Source organism: Sinocyclocheilus grahami, unplaced genomic scaffold (genome assembly GCF_001515645.1).
Source record: "Sinocyclocheilus grahami isolate Dianchi unplaced genomic scaffold, SAMN03320097.WGS_v1.1 scaffold476.1, whole genome shotgun sequence".
In the NCBI taxonomy this organism is placed as follows: Eukaryota; Metazoa; Chordata; class Actinopteri; order Cypriniformes; family Cyprinidae; genus Sinocyclocheilus; species Sinocyclocheilus grahami.
In genome coordinates this window covers 1,407,160-1,421,289 of record NW_015505655.1, presented here as the reverse complement: position 1 = coordinate 1,421,289, position 14,130 = coordinate 1,407,160, and the positions used below count along the sequence as shown (strand labels likewise).

The 14,130-nt window shown below is 37.2% G+C and overlaps 1 protein-coding gene across 1 annotated transcript; it reads left to right on the top strand.

Moving 5' to 3' along the window:
* The first annotated feature begins 4,974 nt into the window (after nucleotides 1-4,974).
* On the top strand, nucleotides 4,975-13,902 carry LOC107553640 (calponin-1-like). The gene is made up of 6 exons (XM_016235924.1): nucleotides 4,975-5,138; nucleotides 10,178-10,221; nucleotides 11,519-11,786; nucleotides 12,173-12,289; nucleotides 12,988-13,134; nucleotides 13,243-13,902. The coding sequence occupies exons 1-6, from the start codon at nucleotides 5,079-5,081 to the stop codon at nucleotides 13,480-13,482; spliced, it is 876 nt and encodes a 291-aa protein (XP_016091410.1). The 5' UTR covers nucleotides 4,975-5,078; the 3' UTR covers nucleotides 13,483-13,902.
* Nucleotides 13,903-14,130: the final 228 nt, after the last annotated feature.

Genomic DNA, 14,130 nt, shown 5'->3' with positions numbered 1-14,130 from the left:
CGTGTTACAGTACTCTAGTTATAGATGTTATATTAATACACATTTTATCTCAAATGTTTTTTTTTTTTTTTTTTTTTTTTTTTTTTTTTTTTAGCTTGTTGGTCACCAGAACTTCCAGCCTGACGTTTAGGCTTTTGTCATGATTCATGAATGCTGTTGTGATTCTCTTGAATGTGACTTCCTGCTGGGCATGTCAACCCATGTTGTGTTGCGCTGTGGCATTACGATACAGTATATATATATATATATGTGTGTGTGTGTAAAAACATATGCAGTACTTATACCTGCCAAGTATTTGACAAGACTAAATCTCTCCGTAGTCAGAGCCACTGTTTCTTTTCGGAAGTTCAGGTACACTTTGAAAATGAATGATATTTTGAATGATAATGGGAGATGATTGTGGGATATGTAGTATTTTGCCTTATATCCATAATTCGAAATAACCAAATCATCCTCCAGGCCTTGAATATGTGAAGCTGTGACAATAGAAATATATTCGGGTATTGTTTTGGAGAACAAAGTGGCCAATTGGTCGTGTAATTATTATATGTATCTAAAATGTCTGAAATGAGCTGCAATCTTCGTGTTTATGGAAATGCAAAGGAGGTTAGGCTTTATGGTACGTCATCCACACAACCGTTGCACAATCGAAATGCCATTGTGGCATTGATATTGTAATATTTGTAATTTTGAAGGGCTGATCGAAATTCAAGTTCATCTACTGGACAAACTTGATTGGCGATACTCAAAATAATAAATTTGATTGGCAAAAATGGTTCAATATTCATAAAAACTGACATTTCTCTACAGTTATTGATTGTTTTCTGTAGAATGGTCACCTGTTGCCATGTAAGCTACAACATTTGAGTATATGAAATAATATAGTAAGTATAGATAGGACTGTACTAGTATAAAGCAGCTATAGAGTTAACACAAAACTAACTTTAGTACCTTGCCTTGCCTCAGATTAGCTTAAACTCCTATGTCATCGTGGATTCAAGGGTGGAAGAATGTGAAAAAAGGCTATATCCAGGATAAACTTACTAGATGGGATTCCCCATATCAAACGTCCCATTGGATTTTATTGGTACACCGTTTACAAAGACCTTTGTAATAATCTGTGCCGCACTTGCCTGCTCTCGTTTGGATCAATTCTCACGTAGAGCAGATAGACCAAGACAAAAGTGTTTTTGTGATCACAAAGAGCCCCAAATTGTTTGTCAGTGTTTTAAACTCGTGGTTTTAAAAATGAGCAGTCACCAACTAAATTATGTGGATTTATTTAGACATTTTAAATTGCTTTTAAATATTTGTTTCTGGTGATTACTAAGGAGAAATAATCTATGAAAGGATGACTAGACAGTCTCTTCTACCTTTCCAAATGTTTAGATGGGGATTTTTAATTCGTTCTTATGCTGTCTGGCTTTTGTTCAGACAGCCTGGTATTCAATGGAATTATTTACTATGTGCAATTTGGTGACTAACCCAATGCCAGTATTGAATCTCTATGTATGTGTATATACTTTCAGTCTTGAAGAAGAAGTCACTTTTAAGAAGAGTCTCCGATCTCTTGATTTGATCAATTTTACTTTTCCTTTCTTTTAACAAATAACTGTTGTGGATCCAATCATCTCTGGAAATTTTTATGTGAAAATCGACACCCAACAGAGGCCTTAGAGCCCCTGTATCTGTACACTTTGAAACCGATGGATGATATGACCACTAATGATAATATTGTATAAATAGCAGTCAAAGAGAGAAATGACAGATTAATAAATGTGAGATGATAAAAAGCAGTCCTGAATTGTTTTCTTATCGTTTGTTTCGGATTGTTGACTGACTGCGAATGCGACGGTTTACACTACTCTTCAAAATGTAATGCTTTTGTTCAACAAGAATGCATCAATTGTATCAAAAGCGATCGTAAAGACATCTATAATGTCACACAGATTTCAAATCGGCTGTTTTTTAACTTTCTTAAAGAATCCTGAAACAAAATGTTTCATGTTTCCAAAAAAAAAAAAAAATGTTAAGCATAACGACTGTTTTCAACATTGATAATAATCAGAAAGTATACTTGAGCAGCAACTCATTTTAGAATGATTTCCATTGAACGCAAACCTTTGAATGGTAATGTATTTATAAATGTGCTTCTTCAGGTTTATAGTATTTTGTGATGGACGGATGAGTGAAGTTAATTAGTTTCACTTTTTTATTTAGTTTACTCTTTTTACACATTTAAGTACATGATGGAATGGTTTCATGAATTAAATGCTTTCAATTTAGTGGGTCAAATGATTCATCCTCATGCTTTTGCTTTACACATTTCACACACTTTTTAGAAACGCTTTATCATGACATGTTTTGATGTGTTCATAAATCTACTGGAAGTTTGTTTAATGTCGGTTTAAGTAGATATTTGACTCTTGAAGTGAACGTTTTGACTATTTCGCTAGCCGTTTGTACATTCAGAGCACTTTTCTGTTGGCAGAACCGTTGGCAAATGGCAGTTGTTTGCTAATTCTTCAAGCTAACTGAAAATTGATTTGGTTCAGTGGCAACCGAACATCCTCATGTTTAAGAAGTATTGTAAAGTGAAGTATCTGTCTGTTTGTCTGTGTCTATCTCTATCTTCAGTACCTGTTGAAAATGACATCAGGTAGCTCTGCCTCAGCTCAGAGCTTACGTAATACTAGAAGACAGAAGAAAGTGGAGGTAAAGAAAGCCAAAGAGGATGACCAAGAATATTAAAGTGAAAGAATGAGAGCTCTTTGAGCCTGTAGTCTGGCTCTGATTGAATCCAGCTCTACTGCATGTACTCATGGTCAATGGGTTGGGTTAGAGCGACTGTGTGTGTGGATAACTTTTACCAAACATGGTCACAGTACATCAGAGGCTCACTGAAATCTCCCCTGGTACCCTCACACACACACAACACTACACATCATACATCTGCAGTACTGCTGTCTGTGACATTTTGTATGCCTCACACCAAGTCCAAGCATGTACTTTTCACTTTGCTATTACCTGCCAGAGATGGTTTTCATGACTTGTTTTCGGAGCGTGTACAGTATACATTTACTGTATATGCAAAGAAAGTAAAACGGCAAATCAAATGATGTTCATACGCAACTCCAGGAGTTATAAAGCAAACTGAACTGCCCTCAGATATTCATCTTGAAGTTGTTCCCAGATGTAGATTTGCATTCCAGACGCTCTATGATCTTTATATAGTTATATTTATGAGGCATTAAAGTTGTTTGAGGGTCTTTTGTAATCTGTGTTGTACAGAACATCAAGCAGATTTATGATGCCATTTGCTTGTTTACAATAGTCGTCGGTACAATTTGGTTGGTGGGTTCAGGATACGGATGACTACTGTGTGCCGAAAACCTGCCCGTGGCTGTTAGATCTCCAACCGAATTCCTCGAAGCTTTGTAGGTTGAATGAGCCATGGACCATAAATAGGCAGACAGACCTATCCTAGAAAGGAGAGAGGAAAGCAAGGAGGGCAGGGAAATCTCTGGAACTGGCGCTTTCAGAAGCTGCTGTAACTTTTCTGTTTTTCTCACAGTTTCTCCATCCTTCTTGATTTTTCTCTGGCTCATTTGAGCCCATAAACACATATACAGCAATCATTGAATCTGATGCTGATGAGTGACAAACGCTTATTCACATAAAACTACAGCTGTTTGTCTTTTTACAATCAGTATTGTCAGCTTTTCCTTTGGCTTTTTACCCTCTTTGGTTAGAGTTTTTTTAAAATCTCTAAGCAAAGATCACAGTTTCTAAATGTCCTTTCATGATATCCACTAAACATACAGTTCATTGTAAAGACATTGAAAATCTACTTAAAACTATCCAGAACATCTTAGCAACACTCTAGCAACTGCCAAGTAACCATTTAGAACATCTTAGCAACTGACTAGCAATGCCTTAGTAACCACCAGCTTCGCAAACCTCGAGCAACTGACTAGCAATGCCTTAGTAACTACCAGAACACCTTAGCAACCCTCTAGAAACTGACTAGTAACCATTTAGAACATCTTAGCAACTGCCTAGCAACACCTTAGTAACCACCAGCTTTGCAAACCTCTAACAACTGGCTAGCAATGCCTTCGTAAACACAAGAACAACTTTGCAAACCTCTAGCAACACCTTAGTAACCAACAGCTTCACAAACTTCTAGCAATGCCTTAGTAACCACCAGAATACCTTTGCAAACCTCTAGCGACTGCCTAGCAACACCTTAGTAACCAGCTTTGCAAACAACTAGCAATGGCCGAGCAAGACCTTAGTAACCACCAGAACACACCTTAGAAACCCTCTAGCAACTGCCTAGCAATGCCTTCGTAACCACCAGAACACCTTCACAAACCTCTAGCAACTGCCAAGCGATGCTTAAGTAACCACCAGAACACCTTTGCAAACCTCTAGCAACAGCCTAAATACACCTCAGTAACCACCAGCTTTGCAAACCCTCTAGCAATGGCCTAGTAACCACAGACCACCTTCGCAAACCTCTAACAACTGCCTAGCAACACCTTAGAAACTCCTATATTTATGTTCGGTTATTTGACTTTAATGGCATAGAAAAGGACCCATACATTGCCATTAAAGTGAAATTACTGAACCTAAACATTGGAGCCTGATAAAAATGCTAATTTTAGAAGAAATTTTCAGATGGCACTTAGAGGCTTATCTGAACTCTTCATTCATATACATATATATATATATATATAATACCCACTTGATGTCCACTGTAAAATCTAAAACAAAACCAGATTCCCTGAAGACAAATCAGAAGCATCCCTAATTCACTTCAAAGTGGAAACATTGGACGCGTTTAATGCCATGCCGTTGACATAATTGTAACAGAGCGGCGTGACGTCACAATTGGACGTCGGCCTCGGCCAATCAGCGCTCGCTCCGCGCACGCGCAGATGGGAAGAGTTTAAAAAAGATTGTGGAAAAGAAGATGTGTCCCAAACCTTCCCACATGATCGGACAGCTGCACTGGAGATTCCAGATCTAACATTATATCGCCATCCTCTCGTCTGAATCCGTTGAAAAGCGCAATGACAACGCAGTTCAAGAGCGGACCCGCTTTCGGACTGTCTGCGGAGGTCAAGAGTAAGGTAAGGCAGGCGTCTGCTTTGATTGACAGCTGTCAAAGATGCGCCGGCAGCACGTGCGCTACTCAAGTTAAACATTTCAGATTATCGTTTATTCTGTAATATAGCCTATACAAGGAATTTGTATACTTTTTTTAAGTGCTGCCATCAATTCAAATATGTCAACAACAGGGTGTGAATTATGAGGATCCAAACCAGCCAATTAAAGTCTGCACCAAAGTAAGATAAAACAAAAGGTTAAGAAGGAAAAGCGGGTTTAAAAGTGTAATCTTTCAAACTGAATATCAGTAACCAAAAAATTAAAGTATGCTACGTGCGCTAAAAAGAGAAGTAATAAATAACGAACGTTTCCATAGCAACACTTCACCGCTCGAACGCTTTCTTGTTGGAGTAAGTTATTATCAGACGGTAAGTCCACAGAGCGAGCTTATTTTCCCCGTATTAAAGGTTTATATTGCACACATATGATTATTGTTTTGTTTTAAACGCCTTAAAAATGTGAACGTTTAGCTAGCTGTGCTAGAGACGCCGAAAGTAGGCTATAATTCGCACTGCGATCAGAAATTACTCTGTAATATTTTAAAACAGAACACGGTCAAGTGGTAAAAAATATACATTTTGTCAATAATGTGCCATATTAAAGTGTAAAATGTGGTGACATCCATAACAAAGCTGAAATTATGAATGGATAAACTCGCCTCAGCTTCTAGCTAAACTTTACTAACGTTAACTCAGCAGAACTTTATCAAAACACGGAAATATTGTCATTGTTGACATCTAGCACTAATTATTCCTAATTATGAAATGTCATGAACGCAGGTGCAAATTGATGTTTAGTTGATTTTAGTCAAATTTGCGCATTGTTTTGATGAAGTTGCGCCTTGATCATATCATTCTGTACTAAAGTATTGTACTGATGTTGACATAATTTAATTGATTCTGCCACATTTATTCCCATTAGTGGTCCACTTTTAAAAATACCTCAAATTTGGGCTTTTTGCCTTTAGCTGTCATTGACATCCCCATCCCGCTTCCTGAGCACCACACATACACTCTTAAAAATAAAGGTGCTTCACGATGCCTTAGAAGAACCTTTTTGTCTAAATGGTTCCAGAAAGAACCTTTAACATCTGAAGAACCTTTCTGTTTCACAAAAGGTTCTTTGTGGTGAAAGAAGGTTCTTCAGATTATAAAAAGGTAAGAAAGAGATGGTTCTTTAAAGAACCTTTGACTGAATGGTTCTTTGTGAAACCAAAAATGCTTCTTCTATGGCATCGCTTGAAGAACCTTTTGAAGCACCTTTATTTTTAAGAGTGTATCTGTGTTCTCTGGTATACCAGAAGTCATGCTGCACAATTTCAGGTGTCACACTGTGGATTCTGCGTGTCATTGGTGTTATGTCAGGAGTGTCTTCCTGAGCACTAGGTATGTGGTTTTCGGTCCCCATATAAGGAAGAGTTGTGTTCACTCACAATATCTGGAAAGAGAGGAGCATGTTGTAAACAGTTTAGAATAAGGAGGAGCATTGTTGGACATCCTAATACTGGAAGATCATCTTTGTTCCAGCCAACAGGGAACGTTTGCAGAACTTTCTGGCAAGAATCTTTTAAAGTCATGAACAAACATTCTTCCAGTAGCATTAATAGAACATTAATTCAAAGTTATCTGGTCTTTAATAGTGAGAGGGAAAATCTATACACTCTTAAAAAAATAAAGGTACCAAAAGGGTTTTTTAATATAGTGATGAAATAGAAGAATCATTTTGGGCTCCCAAAAAGTCCTCAGTCAGTTCTTAAAAGCGACACTTTTTTTCTTAGTGTGATGAACATTTGAAAAATCTAAAGAAACATTTTCCGCTATATAAAGAAACTTTGGTGTAGCGAAAAGATTCCAGGGATGTTAAAGGCTCTTCACAGAATCATAGATGCAGATAAAGAACCTTTATTTTTAGGAGTTAGGAATCATATACAGTGTAACTGCTAAAAATATATGTCAATGTACAACATGCAGGTATTTCTAGTATAACCAAGGGTGTAAAGGAATGTTATCCAGGCAGTCTGTAACAGACTTTTAAAATAAAACTGGTCTTGCCCTCAGAGTTAGACTGAGGTCTGTTCCAGAGGTCCAGAATGAGAGAAAAACAATAAATCAAGCTCTGAGCAGAATTCCTTGGAAGGGTATGAGTGCTATCGGTCTTGGTGTTCTTTTATCGGACACATTTAGCGTGTGCTAATTACATCACTTCACACGAGCAGACAGCAGCGAGAAGAAACGATAGTGAGGAGCTAAAAATCAGAATGGAGGGCTGATCGGATGAGACACACCGCTGTGGATAGAGAAGTGACAGGGAGGACAGAAAGGGAGAAAAGGCCAACAATAACACTGATTTAAAGTTACAGCGTTTGTTTGGCTTCCACACCAGCGCACCAAACTTGGGAGAAACAGCTCTCTCAGATCTCTCGCTCTCGCTCTCTCTCTCTCTCTTCCTTTTTTCTGTCTTGTTCTTCCTTTATTAGAAATACTTCAGGAGTGAAAGACTGTGATCTATTGCGTAGCTGTTGGGAGTAAATATTTAGTCAACGCAGCAATACAATAAAGGAGACGATCCAAGTTTTGCATGCATGTCCCCAGCATTCCCAACCTTATATTTTATATTCCACTTCTTCTTTTCCAAAGAACCTTTAACATCTGAAGAACCTTTCTGTTTCACAAAAGGTTCTTTGTGGTGAAAGAAGGTTCTTCAGATTATAAAAAGGTAAGAAAGAGATGGTTCTTTAAAGAACCTTTGACTGAATGGTTCTTTGTGGAACCAAAAATGCTTCTTCTATGGCATCGCTTGAAGAACCTTTTGAAGCACCTTTATTTTTAAGAGTGTATCTGTGTTCTCTGGTATACCAGAAGTCATGCTGCACAATTTCAGGTGTCACACTGTGGATTCTGCGTGTCATTGGTGTTATGTCAGGAGTGTCTTCCTGAGCACTAGGTATGTGGTTTTCGGTCCCCATATAAGGAAGAGTTGTGTTCACTCACAATATCTGGAAAGAGAGGAGCATGTTGTAAACAGTTTAGAATAAGGAGGAGCATTGTTGGACATCCTAATACTGGAAGATCATCTTTGTTCCAGCCAACAGGGAACGTTTGCAGAACTTTCTGGCAAGAATCTTTTAAAGTCATGAACAAACATTCTTCCAGTAGCATTAATAGAACATTAATTCAAAGTTATCTGGTCTTTAATAGTGAGAGGGAAAATCTATACACTCTTAAAAAATAAAGGTACCAAAAGGGTTTTTTAATATAGTGATGAAATAGAAGAATCATTTTGGGCTCCCAAAAAGTCCTCAGTCAGTTCTTAAAAGCGACACTTTTTTTCTTAGTGTGATGAACATTTGAAAAATCTAAAGAAACATTTTCCGCTATATAAAGAAACTTTGGTGTAGCGAAAAGATTCCAGGGATGTTAAAGGCTCTTCACAGAATCATAGATGCAGATAAAGAACCTTTATTTTTAGGAGTTAGGAATCATATACAGTGTAACTGCTAAAAATATATGTCAATGTACAACATGCAGGTATTTCTAGTATAACCAAGGGTGTAAAGGAATGTTATCCAGGCAGTCTGTAACAGACTTTTAAAATAAAACTGGTCTTGCCCTCAGAGTTAGACTGAGGTCTGTTCCAGAGGTCCAGAATGAGAGAAAAACAATAAATCAAGCTCTGAGCAGAATTCCTTGGAAGGGTATGAGTGCTATCGGTCTTGGTGTTCTTTTATCGGACACATTTAGCGTGTGCTAATTACATCACTTCACACGAGCAGACAGCAGCGAGAAGAAACGATAGTGAGGAGCTAAAAATCAGAATGGAGGGCTGATCGGATGAGACACACCGCTGTGGATAGAGAAGTGACAGGGAGGACAGAAAGGGAGAAAAGGCCAACAATAACACTGATTTAAAGTTACAGCGTTTGTTTGGCTTCCACACCAGCGCACCAAACTTGGGAGAAACAGCTCTCTCAGAGCTCTCGCTCTCTCTCTCTCTCTCTCTCTTCCTTTTTTCTGTCTTGTTCTTCCTTTATTAGAAATACTTCAGGAGTGAAAGACTGTGATCTATTGCGTAGCTGTTGGGAGTAAATATTTAGTCAACGCAGCAATACAATAAAGGAGACGATCCAAGTTTTGCATGCATGTCCCCAGCATTCCCAACCTTATATTTTATATTCCACTTCTTCTTTTCCTTTACAACTCGCTCAGCCATCCATAATGTTTTATTTTAAGAAATCCATCTGTCCGATGAACTGAGACAAAGGGAACCATTAAAAATAAGTTATGGGGTTTATTTGGAAGAAACATGCTAGAAAATGGTCATTTTCATCAAGAAAATGTTTTGGATCAAGAGCAAATATGCATGTCTTGTCATTCATCTTTTTGTAATCAACAGCAAGATTTTATTTGTAACATGTATACACTATAAGCTACTATTCAAAAGATAGGAGTCACTAAAAAAAGATTTCTTTTGAAAGAGGTTAATACTTGCAAAATATTAAGCAGTAAAACTGTTTTCAACACTGACCAAAAAAATTTTTTTTGATCAGCAAATCAGGATATTATACTGATTTCTGAAGGATCATGTGACACTGAAGACTGGTGTAATGATCCTGAAAATTCAGCTTTGATCACAGGAATAAATTACATTTAAAAGTTATTTTAAATTATAATAATATTTTACATGATCACAGTTTTCCTGTTTTTTTCCCCCCCAAATAAATGCAGCCTTGTTGGGCATAAGAGACTTATGTCAAAAACATTAAAAAAAATCTTACTGACCCCACACGGTAAAGTGTATGTGTGAGTAAAAGTGTATATTTAAATGTTTATTTTATATTTTCAGATTTTTATTTGACTGTTATTTTTTTCATTTAACTAGCCATTCAGTGCAGCAAATTAAATAAAAGCTGTATGTGTAATAATTCTTTTAAAAAAAGTACTGTAGAGTATATAAATTCTGCAAGTTAGATGCGTGTAGTAATGTTTTGACCTTTGACCTCCAGCTGGCCCACAAATATGACCCAAATAAGGAGGAGGAGCTAAGATCGTGTTAGAACGAGCCGTTTTAGGGGGGCGTGGCAGAGTCTTAACTTTGATAAAGAATATCTCTTTGGTTTTGAGACTTTAGTCTTTGCAACTTCAGGGATCTTATCTATGCACAATCAGCTTGTAACACTCCACAAAGAGAAAGGAAAACTTGAAATCGCATCATATGACCCCTTTAATACTGTTGCCGTGGGTTGTTTTCCATGTCTGTGGGTTGAAGCAACTCCAATAACATGATATTTATCCCCTGGAATGCAATTTTTAACTGGGGATCCCCTCGAAACACGATTGGGCTAGTTTTGAGTAGAGATTGGGTGGGTTTTCTTGTGAAAACCTGGCAACCCTGACTAGGAATCATAGGAAATGCTTCCTGTCTTCAGTATTTATACTTAGGTTAAACAGTCATTTTAGAAGAAATTTACAGTCATATGAAGAGCCTGACAGTTTGGCATGAAGAAAGTTCAGCCCATAGTTTAGATGTTTGAGTGAAAACCAAGTAGTAAAACACTTTGGAGGCCCCTGAAATGCTTAGAAACACGCAGCATTACTCTGTGTTGACGTCATTTTAACTGAAACAGGAAGGCAGGGCGGGACATATCAAGCAGCCCCGCCTCTTTTTAAAATAGCCAATAGCGTTTGTTTATATCACAGCTTTGGCTAGAGCCGTTCAGAGCCGTTGAGCTCCGTAAATGCATGTCAAAATAACACATTGTCAATATTTCTTGAGACCCCCCAAAATTTCACAAATCACGTTTTCAGGGGAGCCCATGTCTTATTAAGGGGAGCCGAGCTCCCCCTAGCTCCCCCGTAGTTTGCACCCTTCCCTGTCCCCTATATAGTGCACTACGTGCCATTCACTGTACAGAAAATACTAAGTGACCGATTTCAGCCGTGGTTTCAGCGTCTATTTTATAGTGTAGGGGCGGGCGCTTCGGATTCTAGAGAGCATTTGATTGGACAGAAAGTTTGATGAGAAGCTGAAGTACGATGTGACGTCAAAAAAATCATTGAGCAGTTTTTGCGGAAGTGACGAACTGCAAGCTTTGAATGCTTATATCTTCTAAATGCGAATTTTGTCACTGTTTTGGAGCACACTGCCTTATAGATAACCTTAAGACTAACATATTGATACTAACACCCAAAAAACTTTAATTTTGATTTCATGGGGACTTTAATGTGGGATGAGACAGAAATCAATAACATCTTTTTTGGTTTCTATATTCAAAAGTTACATGGAATTTACAGAGTTACGAGTTCTTTGCGAAATAGAATGCTTGTGTCATTCATCAAATCTAATAACCGCTGATCCTCTGTTCCAAATATAAAGGGTTTCTGGTGCTGAACATTGTTCCTTTGGAATCAGTTGTGCATACTTTCAGATTTTCCAGTTTATGTCAGTTATTCTTGGTTTGGCCTTGTTCGTTGCAGCTGGAAAATATTGGTAATTTCGTCCGAGCCATTCAAGAGTATGGACTGAGGCCACATGATATATTTGAGGCCAACGACCTGTTTGAGAACGTCAACCACACTCAGGTCCAGTGCACGCTTATTACACTGGCTGGGATGGTGAGTCACACATTATGAATTTCAATACAGAAATGATAAGGACTACCTCCAGACTGAAGATTAAGAACTTCTGTAATATTCATACTTTTTAATCTACATTTCGAAAGTTCACAGTAAGGAGATTCATATGGGAGTGTTTAACTGTTAGCAGAGAGATTAACATCAAAACATGTGGTATTTGAGCTGCATGATCAGTCGTTTTTCCACAAACCAACAGTCAAGCAAACACCAAAAAAGGAATCTCTCTTCTCTTTGTGTGTTCAACATATACGTTTGTTTTTTATATGAAATAGTAGCATCCTATACTTCCACTTCTTAAATGTAAAATGTCTGGTTGCTTTATTATTGACGTACTTGTATTAATTTGTCATTATTTTGAAATGCAGGCGAAGTCTAAAGGCTTCCATTCTAAATGCGACATTGGAGTGAAATACGCAGAGAAACAACAGCGCAAATTTGCTCCTGAGAAACTAAAGGAGGGACGCAACATTATTGGTCTGCAGGTCAGTAGTTGTTCATCAGTAATGTCTTTTTCTTTGAATATAAAAATAAATGAAATAAGGGTTAAATTAAAGTCTTATGCATTGGAAAAAAATATATAGCAATGCCTGTTACTGCTATTTTTTTATCAAATCAAATTAAATTCAATGGTAAGCATTATAAATGATCATATTAATAGTATTTTATATATACATATCTTTATATTTATTTACATTTTATTTTGATGTATTTATTAAATATTGTTATATTTGATATTTATGTTTTTAAAATTACACACTACTGTTCCAAAGTTTTATTTTAAAGGAATTATTACTTTTTATTCAGCAAGGATACATTAAATTGATTAAAAGTGAAAGTAAAGAAAAGAAATATTAAGCAGCAAAAACCTTTTTCAATATTGACAATAAAAATGAATGTTTCTTAAGCAGCCAATCAGCATATTAGAATGCTGAAAATTCAGCTTTGATCACAGCACTAAATTACATTTATTAAGTTATTTTAAATTGTAATAAAATTTCACAATATTACTGTTTTACTGCTTCTTTCAAAAACATTACATTTTTAATTAACAAAACAATTTCAATTATTCCAAACCTCTGACCCATAGAGTAACAGTAGTGTATGTTATATAATTGTCAGGACATTCTTTATCTATATAATTTTCCCAGTTCTTTTTCTTTTCACTCTTTTGCATTTTCAGATGGGCACCAATAAGTTTGCCAGTCAAAAGGGCATGACGTCTTATGGCACACGGCGTCACCTCTATGACCCTAAGACGGGGATGGAGAGTCCTCTGGACCAATCAACAATCAGTTTGCAGATGGGCACCAACAAAGGAGCTAGTCAGGTGCTCAAAACGGTTTTATAATCATGCTCTTATTGTTTTACAATTCCTAGTACTGTTCGTGAATTGCACAAATTGTTGCTTATTTCTTTTCTGTTTCCTCTTCTGCAGTCCGGCATGACGGCCCCCGGCACCAAGCGCCAGATCTTCGATAAGAAGCTGGACATGGAGATGTGCGACACCTCTATCGTCTCGCTGCAGATGGGCACCAATAAAGTGGCGTCCCAGACCGGCATGACGGTGTACGGTCTGCCGCGTCAGGTGTATGACAGCAAGTACTGCTCCAGCCCTAATGACTACATCAACAACGGCCAGGACTCAGAGATGGATGGATATCAGGATTCCGACTAGGATGGACAGACAGCTGCCAGCACACTGCTTTTTAAAAGTTCACCTGCACTCTTTTTGATATTCCAAATTCATGTTGACCAGTAGGAGCAGCTTGAACTGTTTCCTGACATCACAGCCACCGATCAAAGCTGAGAACCTTCGTAGAAAACAAGCTTTTCTACTTTTCTTTTTTTACATACAGGCTTTTCCTGCTTCTCACTTTGTAGTTTTAATATGATTAAGTTTTCAATTTTATTTTATTGTTATTTTGAGTGTGCAATTCTCCCATCTCCTGCATGGCCAGATTTTCTCATATGAAAAAATAATGCAGATGATAAATATGGATATATTATTTATGATGCCTCATAGTTACATAGGCACTACTGGTCAAAAGTTTAGAATCATTTGGATTTCTTAATGTGTATTAAAAGCAGTCTCTTATGTTCACCAAGGCTGCATTTATTTGATTAAAAATACAGTAAAACAATGAAATATTATTTCAATTCAAAACAACTGTTTTCTATTTGAATATAGTGTCAAATATAATTTACTTCTGTGATGCAAAGTTGATTTTTTTTTAGCATAATTACTCCAGTCTTCAGTGTCACATGATCTTTCAGAAATCATTCTGATATGCTGATTTGCTGCTCCGTTATTATCAGTTATTGG

Excerpts from the sequence above, each read along its gene's own strand:
- LOC107553640 (XM_016235924.1), top strand. The coding sequence starts at position 5,079 with ATGACAACGCAGTTCAAGAGCGGACCCGCTTTCGGACTGTCTGCGGAG. Across the intron at positions 5,139-10,177 it reads CTGCGGAGGTCAAGAGTAAG|CTGGCCCACAAATATGACCC; the intron begins GTAAGGCAGGCG and ends TTTGACCTCCAG. Across the intron at positions 11,787-12,172 it reads TTATTACACTGGCTGGGATG|GCGAAGTCTAAAGGCTTCCA; the intron begins GTGAGTCACACA and ends TTTGAAATGCAG.